Raw genomic sequence first — 27,821 nt, forward strand, 5'->3', positions numbered from 1 at the left:
AACTTTAATCATAGCCGCGACCCGCGAGAATGAGACAGATGATTGACAGGATGATAGCGGAGGCAATTAAGGGGACAAGATAACTTTTGTTAACAAAAAAAAAAAGTGTTTAATATAAGTGACTTTGTCTTTGTTTTATTGTTTTCAATAAAATAATAGTGAACGGTTGACCACAAACTGAGCCTTTGTTTTAAAGGGCAATTTCCAAATATCTTTTATTTATTTGTTATAAGGGTATTTTGGGTCACCCGTCTTATTAATAGTATATTTGGTAATAAAAAGTTGTTGGTTTTTTTATTGTGTTTTCATTAAAAATATAGGCCTATCATAACAACTTATAAAGATCAAAATCTACAGAAGACATTAACAAATAACACTGGTGTTGTCATAAGTTAATCAGTGGGAAAATTTCCTCACCGGCATAACCCTTTAGGCCTACTTAATGTTGGCTACATGTTACAGTAAATTAAATTAAGTTGGCCCAACTCAATAATTAATATTTAGAATATAAATTTTCTAAAATTGAGTTGGCCCAACTCAATTTAAATTGTTCAAAATTAAGTTGGCTCAACTCAATAATTAATATTTAGAATTTAAATTTTCTAAAATTGTGCCTTCAATTTCTTCGAAAACAGACATAGTAACTACTTTCTCAGGTTGTGGTCTGATCTGTCTGACCCCAGAGCAACTCATGGATGTGCTGATCACCTTTCTGATATTATTGATTTTCTCAGAGAAGAAAGAAGCAAACTCACTGCACTTGCCGTCTGAGAGCATTTCACTGGGAATCTGGCTTGGGGGGTTTGTCAGTCTCTCTACAGTAGCAAAAAGAGTGCTTGTGTTGTTTAAGTTTCTTTTTATAATATTCCAGAAGAAAGTCTGTCTAGCTTTGCCAAGTTCAATATTAAAAGCATGGATGCTGTCTTTGTAGCATCCATGCTTTTAATATTGAACTAGGCAAAGCTAGACAGACTTTCTTCTCGAATATTATAAACAGAAACTTAAACAACACACGCACTCTTATAAATTAAGATCAAATAAATTAAGCCTTGGAATGAATTAAATCATGAATTACATTCTGCATGATAAAATATAAAGATTTCACAGTGATCTTCTGTAATGTTTTTTTTTTAGTTACTACTACAACATTACTGTAGTAAAACCATGTTTTACTACATTTATACATGTGAGGACGACCGGAGAGTATAGAATACTAGATTAAAAAATTAGATAGCGAATGCGTGCATATTAACAGCCTTGAATTAACCATAATTTAATATTATTACCATAACATGATTAAATGTTAATAAATTAAGTGTAGGCCTATCGGCAATCATAAATCAAAGAACACATTTATATGTTGTTACCTAGGTGACGAGGATCACTCGTCGCTTTGTGTAGTACCAGTACGAAACAGCGCGGGGGTGCACCTGTGCTTATGATTTTCCGATGGAAACGGCGCTACGGCGGCGGCATCATTACATTTTCATTAACAGCTTACCAACTAGATTGTTATAGCTATATAGGCGCTCAGTTTTTCCTGTTGTAAAATACATTTGGTCAAAATCGCATTTTATAAAAAATGAAATGCTAATGTGTGCACAGGCTATTTAAGTGTAGGCTATGTATTGGCTATGACTAAGCAAATGCTAGCATAGCCCTCTCTCTCAGGTCCCACATATCTTAGTCAGACATCAAATAAATAAAATATGAGCTTTTATAGACAACGTGTTTAGTACTTATTCAAACAACAAGATCTTTGTTTACCCTTCCAAAACTTCGTTCAGCTGCTGTCTGCTGTGCGGCCGCTGCGGAGCTTCAGTTCATTCCGTCAAGACAGAGGGGGCGGAGTTATCAGCTTTACTGACAGTTTGAGGATCGAACAAGATTTACACGAGCTCTTTTTAAGATCTTTCATTGGATACATATTTTTAAAACAGACAGATAGACTTAAAGGGTGACCAATAGCATTAATTTATATTAAAAAACAAAAACAAAAAAACACCACCAAAAAAAGGGCACTTCGGCAAAAATGGCATGTGGTCTGACTCTGCACCATTGACTGTAAAGGTCTACTACACAGGTTGAGCCCTACCTGTGCACGTACCTGCTTTTAAACCACAATCACGTTGGAAAGGTCACGCTGGACGTAGACGGAAGTACCGCCCCATTATTTTAAACATCCAGGATAGACACACGAAAGGACCATTTTAAACAATAAACCAACCGACACAAATACATAAATAGGTCATTCAACATACAATAAAATTTTAAAGATCCTCCTTCTTCACGCTTGTAAACAATGGGTCAAGCGTGACCTTTCCAACGTGATTACGTAATGCATGACTCGTCGCAGACCAGCACAAGACGAACAATTGTTTAAAAGCTATATCATTTTATTTAAAAAATTTTTTTTTAGAAAATGCGCCGATCGTTTCGCCATATTTAAAAAAAATTGACCTATGTGACTGGTTTTGTGGTCTAGGGTCACATATTAGATGATTTGTTAATTTAATGTACACTTTAAATAACACGGGGAGCCGATTCAAGATGGCGGCGAGACCAGATGCGTTTTGAATAGACCTGTAACGACTGTTGAAGATTGCTGCTCAAATTAACATTTAGAACTTAATTTTGCTCCTTAAAGTTTTTTTCACTGATTGCTCGACTGCAGTGTTATTGCATTTCATAGTTTTTTTCTGCCGGTTTTCGGAAAAATAGCGTCTTATTATTCAAGCTAGTCATTGCTAACTCTGCAGCTTGTATTACAGCGCAATGGAAGTGGCGACAATTAAGGAAAAACGGACTGCCCGAGAAATACACTCTTATGCATGCCAGGCCAGTGTTTCTGAGGAGTGTGTCTCATCTCGTAACACGCCTACAAAACCTCAAATAAAAAAGGCAATTGAGCCAACGAAGAACAGCCATCGCTTCTGGAACTTCAGGATACCATCATCTCTGCTGTCATAGACAAAATAAACGAACGGGCGGATCAGACAGACAAGGCGGTAGGCCTACAATACAGTCCAGATAGATGGTTTGAAAAAGTCTTTGGACTTTTGTCATAAAGAAGTGGCAGATCTGAAAAAGCAGAATAGCATAAAAGCTTCATGTGAGAGTCAGTGAGACACTCCAGAGAAAAGTCAGTGAAATGGAAACTAAAGTAAATGAGAGTGATCGGTACAGCCGACGACAGAACCTACGTTTGCATGGGATCCCAGAGAGAGAGAGGATGGCAAAGAATTCGTGTGCAAGAGGTTTGCCGTGCGGTGCTGTCGGCTAGTGAGGTTGGAACATAGATGGAGGCAATCGACGTTGTACACAGAATTGGAAGACGCAAAGATGGCAATTCCAATCAGCAACCAAGACCAGTGATCATCCGGTTTGTGTCGAGAACAGCGAGAGACTTAATCTGGAGGGCATCTAAGAAGAGTGAGTTCCTGAGCAGCAAGAAGCTTCGTTTCAAAGAAGACCTGACAGCTGAAGACAGAGCCATTCGCGGCCGGCTCTGACCAACTGTAGAAGCGGCAAGAAAGAGAGGAGAGAAGGCTTATTTCGTGGGGATCAGAGCATTTGTGAATGGAAACGAAATTAAAGACACCTGAAAAGGAAAGATCCTGTATGCTCTGTTGAAGTGCAACCATATCTTAAGGTAACCCTCCATGTGTAATAAGGGACATTGAGGCAGCTAATGATTACATTAGAGCAGTTATCTCTGCAGTTTTTTGCAAAGAAGTTCATACAGTTAACGTTATTTGTTCTGAGTTTTTATGTCTGTATCTGTTTTTTTCTGTAAATGCCAGAGGTGCTAGAGACCAATTGAAAAGGAAATGTTTATTTTTTCAAAACAAAGGTGCTGATTTTTATTTTATACAGGAGACTCATGCTAGTCAATGGGGGAAAAATATATGGTTTTCATTTGGGAGTAACCGGTCAGCAGGGGTCGCCATTTTACAGGGAAACTTTAAAGGGCACATTATTAAACATTTAGCAGATTCATGGGAGATGGGTAATACTGGTTGGTGATGTAGATCATTCCCAATTCATTATTATAAACATATATGTGTGTAACAACAAAAAAGACAACACGTTATTATTTACAACAATAGAAAATAAAATTAACCAGCTGATTACAACTTTTCCTACAGCCAAGATTATATGGGGAGGGGATTTTAATACAGTTATGGATGGAAATCTGGATAGATGGCCTCCAAGATTAACCAGCTGATTACAACTTTTCCTACAGCCAAGATTATATGGGGAGGGGATTTTAATACAGTTATGGATGGAAATCTGGATAGATGGCCTCCAAGAAACAGTTCTTCAGATGAGTTGGAGAATGTAGGTCAAAGGATGAATCTTGTCGATATCTGGAGACACAAAAATCCCAACAAAAGCATATATACTTGGAGTAATAAAGATAGGTCACAGCAGTCTCGTATAGATTTCTGGTTGATCTCTTCGGAGATCGATGACAAGATGGGTTCAGTTCATATAGAACCTACTGTTCTCACAGATCACCAAGCCATTTATATAAAGATAGATTTAATAATACTTAGTTACAGACCAAACAGAAATGATTGGAAATTAAACCAAATGCTATTACAAAATCAACAATTTAAGGATGATGCCGCCGTAATAATTGGAAAATATTGGAGAAAAGCTAATCTTGATGACAACTTTGGAAGCTGCTGGGAGCTAATGAAATTTGAAGTTCGTAAGTTAGCTATAATGCTAGGGAAGAAAATAGCCAAAGATAAGAGAGAGGAAGAATCCAGAGTTATCACTAGATTAATAAAGCTATCAGAGAAAGTTAATTTAACTGGATGTGAATTTACAGAACTAACTTCTTTACAACTTAAATTGGACAAGATGTACGAAGACAAAGCTAAAGGGGCTTTTGTCAGATCTAGGAGGAAATGGCTTGAAAAAGGGGAAAAATGCACTAAATATTTCTTTAATCTAGAAAAAAGAAACTTTGAAGTATCATCCCTAAGTAAATTGAAAATCAATGATGTTGTCTGTGATAAGATGCAGATTTCAAAATACTTTGCTGATTTTTATCAAGGATTGTACTCTACTGATGTCGAAAATGCAAAAAACATGGATCTCTTCCTAAAAAGTAAACAAAATTATATTGATGTCATTGACAATGGCTTTAAATTAGTTTGTGACAGAGAGATTTGTTTATCAGAAGTGCAAAAATGTATTGCCTCTCTAAAAGAAAATAAAGCGCCAGGGAATGATGGGCTGATAAGTGAATTCTACAAGGTTTTTGACCAATTGTTAGCTCCTTTTTTAGTTAAGGTTTATATAGAAGCCATTAAGAAAAGGGAACTCCCACCAACTATGCGACAAGGACTTATTAAACTGATACCCAAACCAAACAAAGATAAATTAAATATTGAAAATTGGAGACCGATTAGTTTATTGAATAATGAAGCTAAAATATTTGCACTAATTTTTGCTAAAAGATTAAAATCAGGGTTAAATGATATAATTGATGAAGAACAATCAGGCTTTATGCCAGGCCGGAATATAGGTAATAATATACGGTTGATTTTGGATATGATTGATTACAATGAATATATAGTAGATGATAGTTTTGTACTATTTGTCGATTTTTATAAAGCATTTGACACAGTTAGTCATCAATTTATGTTAAAAACGATCAAATGCTTTGGTTTTGGAGAACAGTTTTTAAAGGCTATTCAAACTCTATACAGAGGATGTAATAGCTCAGTTAAACTTGCGCATGGCACAACTCCTAGATTTGAGGTCGGGCATGGAATACGACAAGGATGTCCCCTTAGCCCTTTTCTTTTTCTCCTTGTTACACAAATTATGGCCAGACATATTAAAAATGCCCAGTTCGAAGGTATATTGACATTAGGTACAGAATTTAAAATTTCACAGTTAGCAGATGACACGGCATTATTTCTCCGTAATAAGCACGAGGTTATCAAAGCAATTGATTCTATCACAAAATTCTCAGAAGTCTCGGGTTTAAGAATGAATCTAAATAAATCCGCCTTGTTATCACTAAAGGAATGTGACTTATCAGAAATAAGTGGGATTCCTGTTAAAAATACAATAACATACTTGGGGGTTATCATTGATAAAAGTGAAAAAAGGCATTGCAATCTCAATTTTGACCCCATAGTAGAGAAAATAAGGAAAAGATTTAATATATGGTTGATGAGGGATTTGTCACTGAACGGCAGAGTTTTATTGTCTAAGACAGAAGGGATATCACGTGCCATCTATCTATCTTTATCCATGGGAATGCCAGCTAGTGTATATACCGTAAAAAACTTGATAAGATCTTATTTAATTTCATTTGGAGGAATAGATCCCATTATTTAAGTAAAGATATTTTATGTAATTTAAGGAAAGATGGTGGTCTTGAAGTGTTGACCTTTGAAACCTTAAGTAATTCCTTTTTGGTGAGATGGTTAAGTAATTTAATTAAGGAAGCAGAGACCATTTGGAACACCTTTCCCAAATACATTTTTGATTCACTGGGAGGTTTAAACTTCTTGTTGAAATGTGATTTTAAAATTGAGAAGTTACCTGTGAAGTTGGCCAACTTTCACAAGCATGCCATGTTAGCCTGGAAAATGGTCTACAAACACAATTTTTCTCCCACGAAATGTTATATTTGGAATATAGGCTAGGGCTGTCACGATGTTAGATTTTTCACACCACGGTTATTGTGGCCAAAATAATTCACGATATCGATATATCGCGATATCTATAGAAACCTTGGGGGAAAAATGTCAAATCAGTCAAATTCATTTTTACTTTGTTTATTTAATTTTTCTTTTTTTGCATTTTTACTTCTTGCGTTCTTATATTTGAATGCACATTTTTGTGAAGTAAGACAAGCATGTTAAGTATATCTGGTTTCAAACTGGAGCGAAACACTGTCTGAATGTTTCCTGAAAAACTGAAAAGCTCTTAAACCTATTGTTGCGCCGGTGCAAGTCATGCAGATTTGAACAAAACAAATTAAGTGCAAATACAAAAAATAAGACGAGTAAAGAAAACGGGGTACTTAATAATCACCACTTATTTAAACATATTAAAACAAAAACCCGCTGTTAACAGGTTAATGTCACATTTCCCATTCCATGACTAGTAAAATAATCGCAATTTACTCTCTGTAAAATAGCGTAATCCGCAGGGCGATGGACACGGAGATGGGTAAAAAGGTTGGTGGCTACACATTCTGCAGATTGGGCTTAAGGGGGTCGCACACCGGACGAGAAGCGCAGCTCCGCGCCGCGTCGCGTGTAGCACACCGGACGCGCACTTTCTCAGTTCATGGCCAGCAATACTGTTATGTTTAAGGACATTATGAAATTAAGATCATGTCTGTACTATGTTATGATTGTACTGTACAATTAAATACAATCGTTGCCAAGTCTGCAGTCTGAACACTTTACCTCAGTCAGAGCGCATCCGTTAACTGAATGATTTGAGAATCTCACCTGAAAATCCGAGCCATTGCTGGGCGTCGCGGACAGACGCCGAATGGTGCCGGTGGTGTGTGTGTAAACTCCTAGAAAATAATGTGTTCGAATTTGAAAGAATTCTCTGCGCCTCGTCCGGTGTGCGACCCCCTTTATTGTGCTGTTCTTTGAAGCCGAAGAACTCCCATACCAGAGTGGCTGCGCGGGCGCGCGCTGCGTCTTCTCATTTGATAGATGTCAGCGGGTGCAATACTGCCACCTCAACTGGCGCTGGAGTATACGTGTCATGTCATCATAAAAGTCCTATTCATTTTAAACATCGTGGTTATCGCCAATACCGGTATATTGCCACACTCTAAATTAACACGATGTCGATATTTCAAGCTTTGAATATCACGATTATCGTCAATACCGGTATATTGCGACACCCCTAATTTGGAACAACAGGAATATTCAATATAAAAATAAATATATATATTACCAAAGATGGGTTGATAACAACATTCTATTAGTTGAACAACTCATGAACACAGAAGGTCAGTTACTAACATACGACGAGTTTCTTTCAAAAGCAAAATTTCCTGTCTCCCCTAGGGAGTATGCTATCGTTTTTGATACTGTGCCAAGAAATATCATTCAGTTTTTAAAATATAACTCAACTGTTGTAAGTGGCAGTTATTTGACTACACAAGAAATTTTCCTTGGCGACATTGACATCACTACCAAAAAATGTCTGTAATGTATTCTATGTAACGTGTAATACGTACTACGGAATGACGTAACAGGAAATAAACAAGAAGCATGGAGTTCACAAGCAACCTGCGTGTCGTCTGATTTGTTTAAGTAAAACAAACGACAATACATGGTGTCAGAAGTTGTAAGTGCATCGAAAGAAGAATGGCACAGTTACAGCCACCATCGAACCTATGTCTACAAGGAAATCTTTCAGAAAATTGGAAGATTTGGATACAAAAATTCGACTTGTTCCTGACGGCAAGTGGCATCGCGGAAAAAACTGAAAAAGTGCAGTGTGCCACATTTCTACATGTCGCGGGTGAGGAGGCAATTCAAGTTTTCAATACGTTTGAATTTACTGAAGAAGACAGGGACAAAATCAACCCTCTCAAGCAAAAGTTCAAAAACTATTGTGAACCAAGAAAAAACCTACCTTACATTCGTCACATATTCTTCACGAGGGCTCAAGGACCGTCAGAGAATATCGATTCCTACGTCACTGATCTAAAGAACAAAGCAAAAGACTGTGAGTTTGCAGAATTGCATGATTCTTTAATAAGAGATAGAATTGTGTGCGGCATAAAAGATGACACATTGAGAGCCAGATTGTTAAGAGAAGCAGATCTCACATTAGCAAAAGCTGTGGACATTTGTCGAGCGAATGAAATCACGTCCAGTCAGGTGAAAGCACTAAACGAAGAAGTTGACATGCATAAAATTAAGGCTGTAAAAATGAAACAAAAGAGTCATTGGATGCCAAAAGAAGTGCAACGTGACTTGAGTGACGACACAAAATGCAGTCGATGCGGTTACAAGCATGAGCAGAGAAAATGTCCCGCCTATGGTCAAACGTGCAGGATATGCAGTAAAAAAAATCACTTCGCAAAAATGTGCAAAATGGAGCGTAAACAGCCAAGAAAGATGCACACGCTTGAACAGACAGAGGAAGATGACAAAAATATGTTCCTGGGCACAGTGGACGTTCAAAGAGAAAATGAGAAAAGTATTCAAGCTGTTACCACAGAAACACGAGAAGAAAAGGAAAAGTGGTCTGAATTGCTAAAGATAAGAGACAAGAAAGTTAAATTTAAGTTGGACACTGGTGCAGAATGTAATGTGCTCTCGTTAAAAACGTACAATTCGCTGGGTATAACAGAAAAGCTGAGTAAATCTACCTGCAAGTTACTTACATACTCTGGACACCAGATGTCGCCAGTGGGACAGAATCAGTTAACATGTGAGTACAAAGGTCAGAAGCACATTATACAGTTCCAGATTGTTGAAAGAGATGCTCCTGCAATTCTAGGAAGATCAACATGTCAATCATTAGGCTTGATACAAAGGATACATGAAGTGTCTGTTGAAAATGATGACATAATGAAAAATTATGAAGATCTGTTCAGTGGTCTAGGATGCATGCCAGGATATCATCACATCCAAATTGATTCATCAGTAAAACCAGTTGTACATGCTCCACGGAAAGTTCCTGTCGCACTGAAGGAAAGAATAATTAAAGAATTGCACAAGATGGAAGAAATGAACGTCATTGCAAGACAAACAGATCCGACTGACTGGGTGAGTAGCATGGTGACAATTGTCAAGCCAGACAAAATTCGAATATGTCTCGACCCTCAAGATTTGAACAAGGCAATCAAACGTGAACACTACCCACTACTCACAGTAGAAGAGGTCGTATCTAACATGCCAAATGCTAAAGTGTTTTCTGTGCTGGATGCTAACCAAGGATTCTGGCAGATTAAATTGGACGATGACAGTTCCAAGTTGTGCACGTTCAACACTCCTATAGGAAGATACAGATTCCTACGTTTGCCATTTGGGATATCGTCGGCATCTGAAGTATTCCAAAGAGCTGTAGCACAGATGATTGAAGACCTGGATGGTGTGATAAACATCGTGGATGATTTGCTGGTCTGGGGTGAGACAGTACAAGAGCATGATGCCAGACTGAGAAAACTGCTCCAGAGGGCAAGAGAGTACAACCTCAAACTAAACAAAAAGAAATGTCAAATCAGAACATCACAAATCAAGTACATTGGTCATGTACTGACAGCAGACGGACTGAAACCAGACGAAGAGAAGGTGAGAGCTGTAGTTCAGCTACCTACACCAGAAGACAAGCAAGATCTTCAAAGATTTCTGGGTATGCTGCAGTATCTCGCCAAGTTTATTCCCAACTTGTCAGAAGTAAGTGCTCCGCTCAGACAACTGCTGGAGAATGATGTTGAATGGTTCTGGGGAAGCGAACAAGAGAAAAGTTTTCAGAAACTGAAAGCTCTAGCAACAAATGGACCAACGTTGAAATACTATGATGTAAACAAACCGTTAACATTGTCAGTTGATGCCAGCTCTGAAGGCATGGGTGCGGTTTTGTTACAAGATCAGAGACCAGTTGCATATGGATCAAGAGCGCTCACAGATTGTCAACGTCGCTATGCACAAATTGAGAAGGAACTGCTAGCGATAGTATATGGATGTGAAAAATTCCATCAATATGTATATGGCAGAGAAGTTCAAGTAGAAAGCGACCACAAGCCACTGGAGTGCATCTTCAAAAAACCTCTACATCAAACTCCATTGAGACTACAAAGAATGTTACTCAGACTTCAAAGGTACAATCTAAAAGTCAAGTACAAGCCTGGTAAAGAAATGCACATAGCAGATGCATTGAGTCGTGCTTACCTTGATGAATGCGACGAAGAACTGCTTGAAGAGGAGTTAGAGGTAAATGTAATCACAACTCAGCTGCCTGTGACAGAAAAGAAACTGCAAGAGTTCAGAAAAGAAACAGCTGAAGATCCTGAAATGCAGAAACTGAAAGAATACAGCATAAAAGGATGGCCGACAGTAAAAAAGACTGTACACAAAGACGTACAGAAGTATTGGACACACAAAGAGGAAATAAGTTATACATCAGGACTTGTGTTCAAAGCGTCCAAACTTGTAATACCAAACAAAATGAGAAAGCAGATGTTGGATAAAATTCATGAGTCACATCTCGGCATGGTGAAATCCAAAGAAAGAGCAAGAGACATCATCTATTGGCCGGGAATGTCAGATGAGATTGAGAAAATGGTATCTCAATGTGCTACGTGCAACACTCATCGAAACAGTCACACAAAAGAACCGCTAATATCTCATGCCGTGCCAGACAGACCATGGGCAAAAGTTGGTACTGATTTGTTTCAGCACAATGGTTCTGAATATTTGATGTGTGTGGACTACTACTCCAAGTTTCCAGAGATTGCAAAGTTGAATGACACTACCAGCAGAGGTGTAATACTTGCAATGAAATCACTGTTTGCAAGACATGGTATACCTGATGTGGTAATATCAGATAATGGTCCACAATATGCCAGTCGAGAATTCAAGTGTTTTGCAGATAACTGGGAGTTCGAGCACAAAACGTCGAGTCCGAGATATGCTCAATCTAATGGACAAGCAGAAAGAATGATCCAAACCATCAAGAGAATGCTCACAAAGTCACAAGATGAGAATGGAGATCCATATGTTGCGTTGCTGGAATACCGCAATACTCCACTAGATGGCATTGGTTTGTCACCGGCACAACTTCTAATGGGAAGAAGATTGAAAGCTAAACTGCCAACTTCGAGCAAATTGTTGACTCCAAAAGGATGCGAGAAAGTTCAAGAGAAACTCAAACAGAGGCAGTCAAAGCAAAAATTTTATTATGACAAAAACACCAAACTGTTGCCAGAGATATCACCAGGAGACAAAGTGAGAGTGCAGCAAGGACAAATCTGGAATCCTGCAACAGTTTTGAAGAAACATGACTCTCCGAGATCGTATGTTCTTTGCACACCAGATGGAAGGATCTACAGAAGAAACAGAAAGCATCTGTTAAAGACAAAAGAACAAAAATTTCCATCAGCACCTGATCAGGATGACTTTAACACCGAGCAAGAAACAAATGCAAAGTCAGAGAGAGAGATGAATCCTGATTTACCTGTCATGGTGAAACAAGCACATCAAAATGGTTCAACTGAAGAACAGACAAAGCCAAACATCATCACGAAATCAGGAAGAGAGATTAAAATTCCTTCTAGGTTTAGAGACTATCACATGCACTAGCATTTACTACAATGCATCAGAGTAAATGTTTATTCACATTAGTATTAATGACTGTTTTGTGAAAGCATTAGTAAACGTTGAAATAAGTTAAAGAGTTGTTAAAAAAAAAAAAAAAAAAAAGGGGGGATGTAATGTATTCTATGTAACGTGTAATACGTACTACGGAATGACGTAACAGGAAATAAACAAGAAGCATGGAGTTCACAAGCAACCTGCGTGTCGTCTGATTTGTTTAAGTAAAACAAACGACAATACAATGTCCAAACAAATACATTAGGAATCTAATGCACACTAAGGGTGTACTCACACTAGGCACGGTTGCCATGAACCGGGCCGAGTACGATTGTCCCCCCTCCCCCTCCCCCTCCCCCTCCCCCTCTGGCCTGCACTCACATAAGCCCCTTTCACACAGCTAGCGCTTTGAACCCGGCAAATTGCCAGAGTGCCTTCTGTGTGAACGCAAACACGACCCGGGACTGATGCCGGGTTGGGGACCTAGTAACATTGCCGTGTTCAGACCCGGAACGCGCGCTGTGTGAACAAAAGCCGTAACCAATGCCGTGTCGTAATGATAACGCTGAAGTGAAGTGAAAGCAGGCTAGTGAAACGGTATGTAATGCGCTAGTTTATGATCGAATCAGAGAAAAAAAATGCACAAGCGTGGTTTCTCCAGAGAGAAATCGCAGCTCATAAGCAAACTATACGTTGCTGAGACATTACATGTCACATCGATGTCGTGTCTTTCCGGAACATACACGGGTTGTGTGTGAACGCGCTCTCGGATTCCGGCAAATCACTGGCAGTGTGAATGAAGCAAAATCAAACGAACCCGGGTCAAATCCCGGGTCGCTTTATACGTGCATTTTCCGGAATCTCTGTGTGAAAGGGGCTATAGGGTTTCAGCATTCGTGCCGGAGCACGCTTACGTCATTATGGTGCGTGCGACGGTTTCGGGATAAACAAGAAGAGCGGCGCTCTCTGAACACAATGAAGTCCATCGCTCTGTTTTCTTTGTGGATAATTTTGTGTCGTTTGGTCCACGGTGGTTCACAGCCTGTTGTTAAACAGATGCGTCGCCTTAGTGGCGCGAAAATTTTCACGTAATCGTGGTGCTCGTATGAGGAGGTTTGCAAGGTACCAGCTGAAGTGCAGCAAGGACTTTGCAGCTTTGATTACGGACTGTGTTGGTTTTGGAGCGTCGCAAAACCATGACTCCACGCGTGCTGTTCCGTGCTCCAGCACGGTTAGCGCTCACACTGCATGCGAACCGCGCCCGAGTCCAACTGAACCGTGCTCTGGCCCACCTCTTCCAAGCGGGCCAGGGCCGGCTAATCGAGCCGCGCCCGGGCACGGTTCGGAGCACTCACACTAGTCAAACGAACCGCGCTTTGGTGGTCAAACGCACTCGGGCACGGTTCAAACTGGCTAGTGTGAGTACACTCCAAATACTTCCTGCAGCACGATCCTTTTGGGCTTCTCAGTTTGAAGAAATCAAATTGGAAAGAAATTGGTTAATTGGGGACAAGTTCCTCTTAAATAATAAAATAAAGGAGGTGTCTTATAAAATTGTACATAGAATATACCCAGCAAAGAAAACTTTAGAGAGATTTAAAATTGATATTGAATATTCCTGTACCTTTTGTGGTAGGCTAATTATGATGAAACAATTTGTCATCTGTTTTATGATTGTACATACAGTAAGATATTTTGGGGAGATGTTGAAAACTACATAAGACGTAAAACTGGACAAACTTTAACATTGAGGGGAGAAGATGTGTTTATTTACTTTGAAGATGGTGGAATAACAGATAAGGATTTTTCTTTTTTTGTCCAATTGTTTTTATTCTTAGGAAAATTCCATATTCATAAGAAGAAATGGGCAGAGTCCAAACCAAATTTTGAACACCTTTTAGCAGAGCTAAAACAATATCACACCACTGTAAGAGGTCTTAAAAATAGAAAGGCTATTAAGACCGATCTTGTACTCTCTAAATGTGTTTAATTTGCATCATTTTATATAATTTGGTCTTGTTTTATTTTTTATTTTATTTTATGGCTATTGTTTGTCTTGTATGTCTGTTTTAGTAGTGTATTTTGTGTATCAACCCTGGCATAAACAGATGTTGTTGTATTATATTGTTAATACTGAATAAAAAAATAAAATAAAAATAAAAACCTTTAAATAACACATTTGCAATTGGTTTGTAAAAAAAATAGTTTTTGTTGTATTCCCTTTGGCCGTGTGGCGTTTTGAGCGCTTTGAAACAGAGAATAATTTATTTGATGGAATTGGTTCAATTGATTCAGTTTCAAAAAGCTCCGTTTCTCCCACCAGTGCCTCACTGCAAACAACATGCCTTCAACAACAACAATAAATAAATAAATAAATACGCACCCATGTTGCTTGACTTTTTATTTATTCATGATTAAATATCCACATCACTAGTTAACAATTAATCACAATTATTTCTTTCATACCAAAAAAAACAAAACAAAACAAACATCTTAAATAAGAGGGGAGACAGTAAATCAAATTTAGGACCATGTCTGTAGTCCATGTTGTAAGCATGCTCTTTTGTTGTGTTCAATGGGTAGTAGTAGTACACACACATTGTGAGTCCTAACAGACACACTAGGGGGCTCTTTTGCTGCCTAACTTTGGAGTGCTCTATCTACTTTTAAACATGCCGATTAGCCTACCAGTGACAGCTAGTCTCATACAGATGTGCAGCATGGATATCCAAACATTCAAGGTCTATGTGTCAGGTGCAGTTTTGTGGGAGGAATCATTGTTCCTGTGGTTACTGATTAGCTTTAACCTTTCACCCCATCTTTTGCATCCTGTCTCAGGCTACTGAAGTCATTACCAGAATTCTGTGCCTTATCTATAGCCTACAGAAGGACATCCTCAGAGACCTTTAAGTTTTTCGGTCCTCAGTCAAAATCACACTCCTCCCCCTTTTATTGATTACACTGTATTTAGTAGGCTATGTGACCTGTGATGACAAAGAGAAAAAGTTACACATATAATAAATATTCTTTGCTTCCTGAATACATAATATTTTAAAAACATTCTTGTTTGCCAGCCCTTTTTTAAAGAAAAAAAGGCAGTCTCACTTAACAATAAAATACTATCTGGAGAAATATTCATAGATGCAAAATCTTCACTTTGCTTCTCTATACAACCCAAACAAGAAGTGTTTTCCCTCTGAGGGGTATAAAGTGTGAAACGTGTATTTACAAAACTGCTTTGAGCGGACTGGTGCGGGGGTACGTGAGAAGTGTACTAACACAGTGAGAGTGTCCATTCATTATGGAAAGGACAAAATAGAGCTGTCTGAAGGCATGAAAGGTTATGATCACTGTATCAAGAGTACAACACTGAAGTTTACTGGCACAGCCCCTGAAAAGTACACACTAATCACAAAAGGAACTACAGACAGGACCGTTTGGCCAAGCGCAACTGCTCTACGCTAAGCACACTGGCTCACACTTGTACAAACTGTATTTACAGAATGCTATATGAGACACAGGTACATGTTATGCATTTCTGAGTAACTAGGGCTCTTTTTCATGGGACACAATTTAGGAAGATGTGCTCAGTCAATCATATCGCTCTCTTTGTTGTATAAAACATCCATCATAAAGTGCATTTAAAATGCTCGTCAGCTAATTATTTAATAAGATATTTGCATAATTTAATACTTCCTGGTCTCTGTTGTTCAGTTTTAAATGGGACTTTCTTTGATGTTACAACATTACCACCATAAATGATCTGGCATGACACCACAGTAAAATACCAGAAAAAAATTTCACAACATGTAGGCAATCAAACCCTGTATACAAACATAACCTTTTAACCAACAACAGCAACTTTTTTATTTTCTCTGCAGGCATTGTGGAGCCAAAGATATCTAGAGTAATATTACTACCAATAAAGTGCCCACAAATTCACTGTTAACAGTGTCACTAGTCATGAGCTTCAAAAAAAGCAGCCCTACAATAGTAGGTTTAGAGAGTTTAAAACTATGATATTCAACTACTTTGTGAATAATACATCACTTGGTAAAAAACAAAAACAAATTGCATTTCCTACTATGTTCGATTAAATAGTCATTTCTAAACAACAATTTATCAATTGCCATTGAATAAATAATAGGGAAATGCACTGCATTGCAATGCTCAGTTAGGATACATTTACTGTTAATGTAATGGGCCCTCCCACATGCCAGTTTATATGTTCAGTGCAAAAGTCTTCTACTTTTTGAACTTGGAAGAACGATACTTAATTCAAGGTGAGGGATGATTTGGACCTTTGAGCAAATAATCATGACCTGTGTACAGAGTGTAAACATATCCATTCTAACTTTCTTTATCCATCTATATTCCTTTCCATCCTGTCTGTTTAGCTTGTGTGCCACTGCCTTTTCCTCTTCCTGTATCATGCTGTAGTTTATGTGTGTCATGTGTCATATTAGTTCACAAGATGCTTTGAGGGAAATGGAAAGTGGAAGATGTAATCAGATGGTTAGACATCATAATGATAGTTACAGTAATTTACGATTAACACCATACAGCAAACTCATTGAAGATGTAAATATGCTATTGTTTGAACAGCCTATACGTTTCAAATGATTAAGTGCTCATTTAAATACTAGGGGAGACCAGGGTTTATAATTTGTGTGAGGTGGACAAGGTCAGAGGAGCAAAGGAAGCAGATGGATGGATGGCGGCTGGTTCGTCCCTTTTGACTGGGATTAAAGACAGCCCCACATACTAACAATACAGGGAGCTTAACTGCCATAATACGATGTAATAAGCTACATCTCTAGTGAGTTCTGGGGTTCCCATTGGAGAACATATACTGCCAAACAGAAACAGACAGAAAAGAGGGTTTTGCATCTAAATGTAGGTCTGTCTAAGGGACAACACAGGCTTGTAGGAAAGAAACTCGGTGTTGACGGGCTAAATGCTGTGGTTTTAACAAAGATGACACAAAGAGCTATGCGGCTGGACAACCATCCAACCATCTCCAAACATCTGGAGACTTCATCTCAAAACTCGCCTCAAACCAATCCCTGCGTTCGAACAGCAGCACTGTAAATTAAGTCATTCCCAAAACATGATCTCATAGGTGCTTTCCCAGCAAGGAATAAACAAAGAAAACTGAAAACAAGAGAAGAAGCTAATGAGAAGATGGGTTTAAAAAGGACAAGCTGTGTTGAAATGCCCTTCTCCTGCTGGTTTGCACACATCTCATGGCTGAGTGAATGGGATAAGCTGGGTTGAGTGTGAGGACATGGCGGACCCCAGAGAAACACTGAGAGAGGTGCTGCGATGTGGGTGGGGGTGGCTGCCACTCAGGGAGGACCAGGAGATGATTTTAGCGCCGTGGTCCGTGCGAGCTCGTGCGTTCTCGCGGAAGTTCAGCTTTTAGGGCTCAGTCTGGAGGCAAAGAAATGGAAAAGCTATATTTACCCATAAGAACCCAGACCAATTTCCCCTTATAGGAAAATTATGGGGCATAAAACAGACTAAATGGACCACTTAAAACATGTTTCTGCCGTTGTTTTTTAAATACAACCACTCCTTGTCAAAGATCTGTAATGTTACATATATGTCACATTGGGCGTTTATGATGCATTTTTAATGTTACATATATGTCACATTGGGCTTTTATGATGCATTTAAAACAAAAAAAAATGTGGTCAGTTTTCTTGCTAAATAACAGTTTTTTTCTGTTTATTTTCTTTTCCACAACATTTTCTAAATTATTACTTTTCTGGGAAGATACATTTAAAAAAAAAACTTTTTCAGATGTAATAGTTTTTGCATTTTATTTGCTTTGCCAAATATTTCAAAACCACACAACTGTGACCATAACATTTTACAACAACTGTTTTGTAACATCAAAAGTCAACCTTCTCAGGTATACGGTTTAATCATAAATACATTTTTAGATTATTTTTTCACAACTCGAAAATGTGCAAAATGAATAAAAATAAATAACTACCTCACACCGGAGGTCAACATGTTGAACATGCATGTAGTGCAATAACATTGCAAAATTCTACCTTTTCAGGTATACGGTTTAACCAGAAATACATTTTTTTATTATTTTTTCACAACTCGAAAATGTGCAAACTGAATAAAAATAAATATGGTGTTTTTTACCATATGTTGCATAGCTGTTGTAGTTACAGATATGCAACATATTTTCAAAATACATTTCATAAAAGGGTAAACCCTAAACCAACTTTCTTTAGTTAATGATCTGTAAGACTGGGGCTTTATTATTGCTGTTCATTGATTCAAGTAATTTTTTGGACATTTGGGTATAAAGTGTTTTAATTCTACAATATATGGTGTAAAAACATCTGAGTGCTGCCCTCTTCAGGTTGAACGGTGGCTACTGCAGTTCAATTTTCAATTTGTGGTGCCCTGTGACGTAAGCAGGCACAAGCTAACCACACCCTGCCCACAGAGAGACCTGTCTCAGGTGCACACCCCCCCCCCCCCCCCCCCCCCTCCGCTGGCCTCTGCCCACTTTTCCAGCATTTTTCAAATATTGCCAGTGGGTGGAGTCAGGCTCTGACCAGGGGTTTAGTTACCCTTTAACAATGTTATTAATTTGACATTTTTTGTTTAAAATATGCTTTGAATTGAGCAGCAGATTTTATATAATACTAAAATAATTGATTCAGCTAAATTATTTGAGCAGCTCATTAGCATTTTTCTTAATGTGACACATAGTACGTCACATCAAAATTCCACCTACTGTTTTACTGTTAAAAGCCCGATGTGACATATGTCACAACAACATTTTCAAAACTTGTTTTATATCAATTTGTACAAGAAACTTTTTAAAATCAGGTCAAGTGTAATCTAGGATATGTTATTAAAACATTAGAATTGTTGCATGGGTTGAAACATACCTTTAGTAACAAAAATAAGTGTCTTTAAAAAGTGCTGACACTGCAACATGTGCACACCAGACAGGCCACCATTTTGGAAATGTTACCATAGCAACAAAAATGCACACATTGTCACATGACTGAACCTGGATGTTCCTTGTATGTCCCTTAGGGACTTCCTGGGTTGAAAGTGAGGTATAATCGTTTAAAAAAAACCTTTTCCGATGATCATTAGTGTTTGTGACACCCACGTCACATCGGGTTCTTAAGGGTTAAAAAGGAAAAACTCAATTTTATAGATATTAGCAGGGAAAAATCCCCACAAATATCTGGGCACAGATTTGTACGTCGCAATACATTTGTCAACTTCAAAATCTTTTCAAAAGATTTTCCTCCCTAAACTAATCTGTTCCCAGTATAAACAAGGCTTGTGCGGTACTCAGAATTGAACTGAGAATGTCTTTTAAATTTCAGTTTAGTTCTTGAATATGAATTGGGGTAAGAAAACAGGATTGCTACTCGAATTGAAATACTTGTTTGAATTTTTTGATAAAATATTATAAAAAGTCTTTTTATTTTATAGCCCTTATAGTTAGTGTAAATGACAGAACATTAAATAGATATATTTAGTAATTTGTGAAAAAAATTACACCAGGTTTTAAGATGTCTTCATTTGAATATATGAATGCATTACCTGTGAAGTTCTTTAATAGTAATTCAGTAAATTCTTCATCCTGTCATTCCAAATAAAATTTCAGTTCAAATTCCTGTGTGGTGTGGCCAATTCAATTCAAATTCCAACTCAAGAATTGAAAGGGAGACAATTCTTGAATTCTTATATCCACAATATAATATGTATTTCCATGTTTGTCTATATAAGGTATCATATAAAGGCTGAATCTGTCAATTTTGCACTTACTTGTCCCAGGGATGCGCTTGTCCAGGCCCTGGGAGTCCCGGGGCCCTTCTCCCAAAGAAGGTACAGGAGTAGGAGAGTTCTCTTTCAGCCCATTCTCTTTTGCCCCATTGCTAGCCTGCAAGGATGAGGAGGCGGCAGGGGGAGATGGACTTCCCTCAGATTTCTGCTGAACCCCATCAGCCTGGAAACACATTGCAAATGCAAGGTCAGAAAATAGAAAGAAGACAAAGATGCATTGATCGGTGTGTGTGCAAGAATGTAAGGAGCATATATGATATGAAACACAAATGCATATATGAAACATAAAAACCATTGTGTTAACCCTTAACAGCTGTGTTAAGAGTGAATCAATTTGACAATCCTTTATATACTTTTTGCGCTGAACAAGTACACAAGATACACAGCCGTTCAAACGTTTCGGGTAGGTATGATTTTTTTCCCCATGTTTTTGAAAAAGGTCTCATGCATTTATTTTATCAAAAATCGTGTAAACAGTAATATTCTCTGCTGAAAAATCCAGCATAAACCAGCATGATTTCCATGCTGGTCCAGGCTGGTTTATGCGGTTTTGTGCTGGTTTAGAGCTGGTTAGTGCTGGTTTAGCTGGTGGACCAGCATAGTCATTCAACATTTCAAAGGATAAAGGGATTTGTCTCCTGTTTCAAAGGATCTGTACACAAATCAGTTAAAAATAGTTAAAAAGAGCTTGTGTACATTGCAAAACAAAAACATTTAGAGATATGAAAACAAAGAAAATTGCCAATTAACGGCATAATAATAATAAGTTTGCTCAATAACATGGGCTTTGAGAACAGTTCTTTCAATGGGACAGTTAATAGCGACTTGACAATGACAATGTTTTCAAAGACTTTCATGCTTATTTGGGAACTCATGTGTCACAATCCAGCTGTTAAGTCACTGATTCCAAAAAGTGTACATAGTAAAAGGTATGTCATTGCAGACAGGACCATGAAATATTGTAGACAATAGTGATAACATGCACTTTCATCAATTGCTAAAAGATAATTAATTATCTTAATGAATTAATTATTAATTATCCAAGTGCCCAACTAAAGGGTGTCGTTACTAATGGTCATCACTTGAAGAGTGAATCTATTTTATTTCACTAACTGCTACACTGCCTCAGTGTTCCCTTTCAGTCGAGAACGTCAGACGTAGTCGAAGTCGACTGAAATGGGATCACACTAGGGAGCCTATTGTCTTCGAGTATTTTAGAATGAGCCAATGCACATTGGCGTGCGAGATGGCATGCACATTGGCGTGCATCTCACACTCCGCCCCGCGGTGCGGGTATAAATACGGAAGTAGATGCACGCACCATTTGCCTTTCGCTTCGGAGCTGAGCTTCATGTTCAGGTCTTCTGAAGAGTGTTGTTATACAACAAGCGAGTGTGTTGTGCTTCTTCTGGAAGTCTCTCCTGGTGTCGGTGTTTACAGCGCGAGTGCAGCGGTGATCGCGAGCTTCCGAGCTCTCAACTGCTGTTGTCACAGCAACCAAATTTCTGTTTGTGTTTGTTTGTCTGACGGCCGTTTGAGGGCGAAGAAAGTGAGTGCTTCACTGATACAGGCTGCACCATTCCTGTATCAGTGTTGCCACGGTCATTCCCCTGTGTGCTCCGGCACTGGTGAGAGTTTTTCACTTCCTGAAAGGGCAACACAGGTGCGTTTGCGTCTTTTTCAAGATGTCCTTCCGCCCGTGCGTTTCTGGATGCAGTCGTTCCCTGTCTCTCTTTGACGGTCACAATTGTTGTATCACGTGTTTGGGCTTACAGCACGCTGAAGCAGCTTTTGTGGACAGTTCATGTTTCCGTCGCGGTGTTGAGATCGAGACTCGCCTTCGTCCGCGAAGCGCGAGTCCCCATTACCACGCCCCGCCCTCGGGTGCTGCGTGAGATGGTTGAAAGGAGGATAGTGGTGGATGTCTCGCCCGGTAACCATTCCCTTCACTCCTCCCTTCCACCGCAGCTGTGTGAGTCCCACGTGGAGCGTGCTGGTCCATCTGTAATGGTTGGGCCAGCCGTTTCACCTGGGGCTCCCCCAGAGGACAGGACGCCGATTGCAGCATCAGAGGGTGAGCTGGCCTCTGGAGATGATGACTCGACTGCATTGTCTTCCTCTGGGAGCATAACGTTGCCCGAGCCGGATCTGGAATTGTCAGCTATGCTGAAACGGGCCGAAGAGGCTGTCGGGCTCGAGTGGAACCCTCCACCGTGTCCTGCTCAGTCCCGGTTGGATGATTGGTATCTCGGGGCGGGCATTGCTGGTTCTCTTCTTTCCTGAAGTGCATGGACAGCTTACTAGGTCGTTGACGGCACTTTTTACTGCCGAAAACGGCCTGAGTGGTTCTTCCCCCCTCGCTACCCTTGATGGAGGAGCGGTGAAGGGTTATGAGGCTATCCCTCTAGTGGAGCGGTCTGTTGCGACACACCTGTATCCAACGACTGCTGCATCTTGGACGGGGGATCCTTGTCTCCCCTCGCAGGCCTGTGAGCTCGCGTCAGATTTGACGGTCAGAGTTTACTAAGCTTGCGGGCAAGCTGCTTCCTCTTTGCATGCCCTGGCGTTGTTGCAGGTCTACCAGGCCAAGACACTCATGGACATGCACAAGGGTAGTCTAGATTGTGCGCTCATGAGTGAGCTCCGCACTGCCACTGACCTCGCCCTCCGGGGCACGAGTGTCGCAGCGTGCGCGGTCAGTCTAGCGATGTCCACTTTAGTGGTCCAAGAGCGCCGACGTTGGCTCAGCCTGGTTGAGATGGCGGATGCGGACAAGGTTCGGTTCCTGAACTCCCCAATTTCCCAGGCTGTTCGGCGACGCGGTGGAGAGCTGTACCCAACAGCTCTTCACAGCCCAAGAGCAGATGGAGGCTTTCCGACACACCCTGTCCCGGCGGGCCGCTATTGCCTCAACCCTGCTGCCGGTGACAGTTTCTCTGCCTGCCCGTTGCCGAGGGCGTCCCCCTGCCGCTGCCTCCGATTCCGCGGGGCCACCGCAACAGCCTTCACTCAGGCCCCAGCGTAGAGCCAGCAGCAGGCAGGCCGCCCGGCCAGGGGGCAAGTGTCAGACGAAGCGTCCCTGAGACAGGCCACCCAGGGATGGGGGGACGAGCTCTTCAGATGGTTACCGTTCCGCCACTGGCTCCCCGGAGTCCAGTGGTACCCAAATTGTCAAAAGAGCGAATTCCTTCGTCCCTGGGTCCCATGAGGGCGAGGTTGGCGGTGTGCAACCCTGTGGAACAGCCTTGCACCCCTCAGTCCCCTCTTGTTCGCCAGCCGGCAGCACGACGCGTTCGAGGACCCGTTCATCCGCCTTCTCTCGCATCCCCTGCTGCCCCGTGGAGACAGGTAAGTGTTGCACTGCACACTCAGACCCTGCTTCGGGCCGCCCACGGGTCCCTGTCCTCCACCTCGCTGCCCCACCCCGGGTACGTCTGTGGTACCTTTGGTCCCCCTGTTCCGGTTCGTCGAAGCCTGGAAAGTGCTTCCCAACCCGTCCAGCTGGCTCCTCCCTACCATCAGGCTCGGCTATACGATTCAGTTCCGCCGGCATCCGCTCAAGTACAGCGGCGTTCGCCACACTTCGGTGTCAAGCGAATCTGCTCCTGTCATGCGCGCGGAAATCACTGTCCTGCTGGCGAAGGACGCGACAGAGCCGGTGTCAGTAGCCGATATGAAGACCGGCTTCTACAGCCCGTACTTCATTGTACCCAAGAAAGGTGGTGGGTTACGGCCAATCTTGGACCTGCGTATCTTGAACCGGGCCCTTCACAAGCTCCCGTTCAGGATGCTAACGCAGAGGCGCATTTTCCAATGCATCCGTCCCCAAGATTGGTTTGCAGCTTCCCTGAAGGAGGGAACGGAGGACGTAGTCCCCTTGCCACTGCCGCTGGACCACCGCTGACTCCGAGTTACGCTCGGCTCCTCAGCGAAAAGCAAATGGTGCGTGCATCTACTTCCGTATGTATACCCGCGCCGCAGGGCGGAGTGTGAGATGCATATCTCGCACGCCAATGTGCATTGGCTCGTTCTAAAATACTCGAAGACAATAGGCTCCCTAGCGTGATCCCATTTCAGTCGACATCGATTACGTCCTCCGTTCCCTCCTTCAGGAGGAAACCATATGAAAACTGAGCAGTGATAGTTTAACACGGATGATTTTGCTCTGTCAACAAACATGTAACCTACATCATGTGTTTTTCTTTATAAAATAATTTGTTAAAGTTAATTGGATAATTGCCTTGGTCTTTATTTAACTATGAACACACACTAAGAAACGTGATATGCAACACATACACAAGTTATGTTGTGGTTTTGCTGGGATCATACCAGCACCCAGAAGATATCATATGCTGGTCCACCAGCACACCCGCTTCCCATGATGTGAACCAGCAAATCATCAACCAGCATCCCATGCTGGTCCCAGCATGCAAAACACACCTTATGCTGGTAACCAGCACTGCTGGATTTTTCAACATAAGCCAAAACATTATGACCAGTCACAGGTGAAGTGAATATCATTGATCATCTCCTAACAATGCCACATATTAAGGTCATTAAAACAGTAATTCACTTGGCAATATCAAATAACATGCTAAATGAGTGGTACTCAGCCATGTGAGGTGCCATAAACCTGACCACACTTCCATATGCTGAGGGGGTTGAACCTGCTTACAAACTGTCTTGCTTATATTCTCTTTTCCATGTGGATAAGGAATTATATTATACATTGCTTGTTGCTCGCCCTTTAGTGGGGATATTTAATATGGTCTGTAAAGTATTATATTACCCTGCATGTGTTTGTGGTGCATATTGGACCACATCACGTGTATATGGCATTGGTGTGCAATGCATTAAATAAATTCTCTGGTATTACTAATTATTAATTGAAGGTAGGTACTTTACTAGCTTTTGAAAGAACCCCATGAAAATGTAATATCAATAATGAAAGAGGGATGCACATTCCTAATATGTTATATCCTCTATTATTTATGACCACCTTTACATTGTTACTTCCTGGTTCATGGCCTACATTGTCCAGTGATCCCACTTTGGCCTTGGCATTGACATTCACCTTATGGGATTCAATCTTCACATCACCACCACCTGAGAGAGATCAATCATCATTCACATGGCTATTTATTGCATGTACTCACAATGAAATTGCATTCACAGTAATAGGCAACATTAAAATCGATCCATCCCATACCTGGCTTGTGCTTCATGTTGTCCTTGGATCCACATTTTGCGGTCACTTTGCTCAAGTCAACCTTTTTATTTAAAATCTGAACCTGGAGACCATGAGTAAAGAGTTGCTAGATTGAAGTGTCATTTGTTTCTTATGATGGATGTCTTTAGAGGAAAGTCAATCTAACTCATTGTAAACTGATCTGGTTATATGTGGCTCATCAAATGCTTGTACTTCTATGATCAACACATTGTTATGAAATGAGTTAACACAGTTTTATAAAAGAGAGGTGACACTGTACACTTACATTTCCTCCACCAGGTACATGCTTGATATTGTCCTTGGAGCCGCATCGGGAGGTCACATGGCTGAAGTCCAGCTTTTTGTGGACTATCTGAACCTGAACATAGCACAATAGCAAAGAGGACACATGGTCATAGGTTATTCTGTAACGCATGCAAAACAGATCAACACTATGAAGCTATGAAGGCTATGAGTGTGTTAAACAATATTGTACTTTTGTAAATCAAAAGTAAAAAGTAGCACGACGACACTGAAAATACAAAATCATCATGTTCATGTCAAGTAGTTGAATTTTAATGATCAAGCTACTCATTTATTTGCACAAAACAGTTATTTTCTCTTACTTGTATTTGAGGATGTCAGCTAATTCCTGAACTTTTTATGTGGCAGCCCTCTGGTAGACTCAAATAAATGTTCATTGTCTACTGTGCTGTTTGGTGTAGTATTTGTTTGTGTGACTCATATATTTGTTTGGACAGAGTAATAGCAGGCCCGGAACACTTTGTCTGACTCAGAGTGTGTTTTTCACAGCCTAAAGCTCACTTTATTGCGTTAATCTCAGGTATTGCTTAAAAACTCGAGGGACTGCTGTCTAAATATATTTCATTTGACCTCTTGTAACAGACCACTCCAGGAAAAGCAAATGTGATTTGGAGTTAACTGCATAGCTCAAAGGCTGCGCCGAAAACTGATACATTTGCTGAAAACAAAAAACATGACCATGATGATTCTTTGAGCAGCAAAGAAACACCATTATCGCTAAGCCTATTTAGTAATTAACATGCAAAATGCTGCTAAATAATTTGTATGGAACTGCAAACATGACAGAGTAACAGTTATAAAAAGGCACAATTTCTCAAAACACACATCTGGCATTGTGAAACAACAGGAGGCTGTAGGTGATCTTGGGGGCTAAAAACACATTTTGTAATACACCGTATTTTTGAATGGAAACAGGTTTTTTGTAACCCATTAACCGTCATCCCCCATTTTTTTGCATAGACATGAAAATGCACTATCCAAACTTAAATAGTTCTAACTCAAGAATGCTTTGGAATGTAGACATAAGGTTGGTCTTGTTTTAATAACCAGTCAATAATATAATATAGACATAATATTAAGCAATATAATGTAAAATAGATATATAATATAATATAATATCATCTTTTTTGAGACATTTTGTCCTATTTTGTGCAAGTATTTTTTTAAAGAAGTTCATGGAAATGAATCGTCCCATTTTTCATTTCATACGTTCTCCAAGAATAGCCACAGCCTCCTTTGCGAAAAGTTGTAAGAAAGGTGAGATAAATAGCACATATTATATGTGCAGTGTAAACACATTGTCCCCCTTAAAAGCAAAAGCAAGAGTGCAAATAATCCAAAGTAAGAAATTAATGGCACTACAGAGTGTTGATACAATTGCTGAGTCTGTACAACATGCAGTTATGCTCTTTATGGACGTGATTACTGCAAAGCTTAAGAACAAAAACACTATGACATTTAACTGGTAACAATGGTAAAGCAGACTCTACAAATAATCCACAAAGAGTGGCACAATGTTCATTGGTGAACTAATGAGAGACAGAATGGTGTGGTGTTAAATCCACAGAAGACATACAAAGCTGCATTGCTCTAATGATATTTTTTCTAACAAGTGTATGTGGACAATTTTATCTATAACAACTGTGATCGCATGTTCATTCAGAAAACCATTTTACCCTAATTTCAGTTCACAAATTGTCAGTCTTTAAGTGTTTAGTGTTTCCGTGTACACTCATAAAAATGTGGGTTTGTTAAACCAGTTTCTAGAGGATCTTTGGAAAGACAGCGAGAGCAAGAGCAGGAGACAGTGACACTGAGGCAGCGAGTCAGGGAGATGTCATTGGGAGGGACTCACTTTGCCCTGGCTGGTCTTTGGCAGAGCATCGGTCTTGCCCTGGGCTGCAGAGACCTGAGGAGACAAGCACCCCTTTAGTCAGTGCAGTGCAGGGAGGAGGTACAGAAAGCCCAGGGTCGCAGGGTCGGAGGAATAGCATACTGACTCACTCATTGTGATACATCCGAAGGTTACTTTTGAACCTGGAAGAATCACCTGACAGTTTGTGTCTAATGAATTGTGCAGGAGACAGTGTATTTAACTGTGTGTCTGTTTAATTAAC

General features: G+C 40.1%; 1 protein-coding gene across 9 annotated transcripts in view; it reads right to left on the bottom strand.

The window, feature by feature from the left end:
- Positions 1 to 14,718: 14,718 nt before the first annotated feature.
- Positions 14,719 to 27,821, bottom strand: part of map4l (microtubule associated protein 4 like) — a 47,137-nt gene continuing 34,034 nt past the window's right edge. For 4 of the 9 annotated variants that reach the window (XM_056235416.1, XM_056235417.1, XM_056235415.1 and 1 more), the window contains 6 exons: positions 27,560 to 27,613; positions 25,667 to 25,759; positions 25,381 to 25,462; positions 25,171 to 25,277; positions 20,154 to 20,334; positions 14,719 to 17,765 (listed from right to left, as the gene is read on the bottom strand). In XM_056235416.1, coding sequence (XP_056091391.1) covers positions 17,761 to 17,765; positions 20,154 to 20,334; positions 25,171 to 25,277; positions 25,381 to 25,462; positions 25,667 to 25,759; positions 27,560 to 27,613 — 522 coding nt within the window. In that variant the 3' untranslated portion in view covers positions 14,719 to 17,760. The remainder of the gene's footprint in view (positions 17,766 to 20,153; positions 20,335 to 25,170; positions 25,278 to 25,380; positions 25,463 to 25,666; positions 25,760 to 27,559; positions 27,614 to 27,821) is intronic. The other 5 variants (XM_056235412.1, XM_056235410.1, XM_056235409.1 and 2 more) reach the window with 5 other exon arrangements.

The sequence above is a fragment of the Rhinichthys klamathensis genome, unplaced genomic scaffold, assembly GCF_029890125.1.
Source record: "Rhinichthys klamathensis goyatoka isolate OS25496 unplaced genomic scaffold, OSU_Roscu_1.1 h1tg000422l_1, whole genome shotgun sequence".
NCBI lineage: Eukaryota > Metazoa > Chordata > Actinopteri > Cypriniformes > Leuciscidae > Rhinichthys > Rhinichthys klamathensis.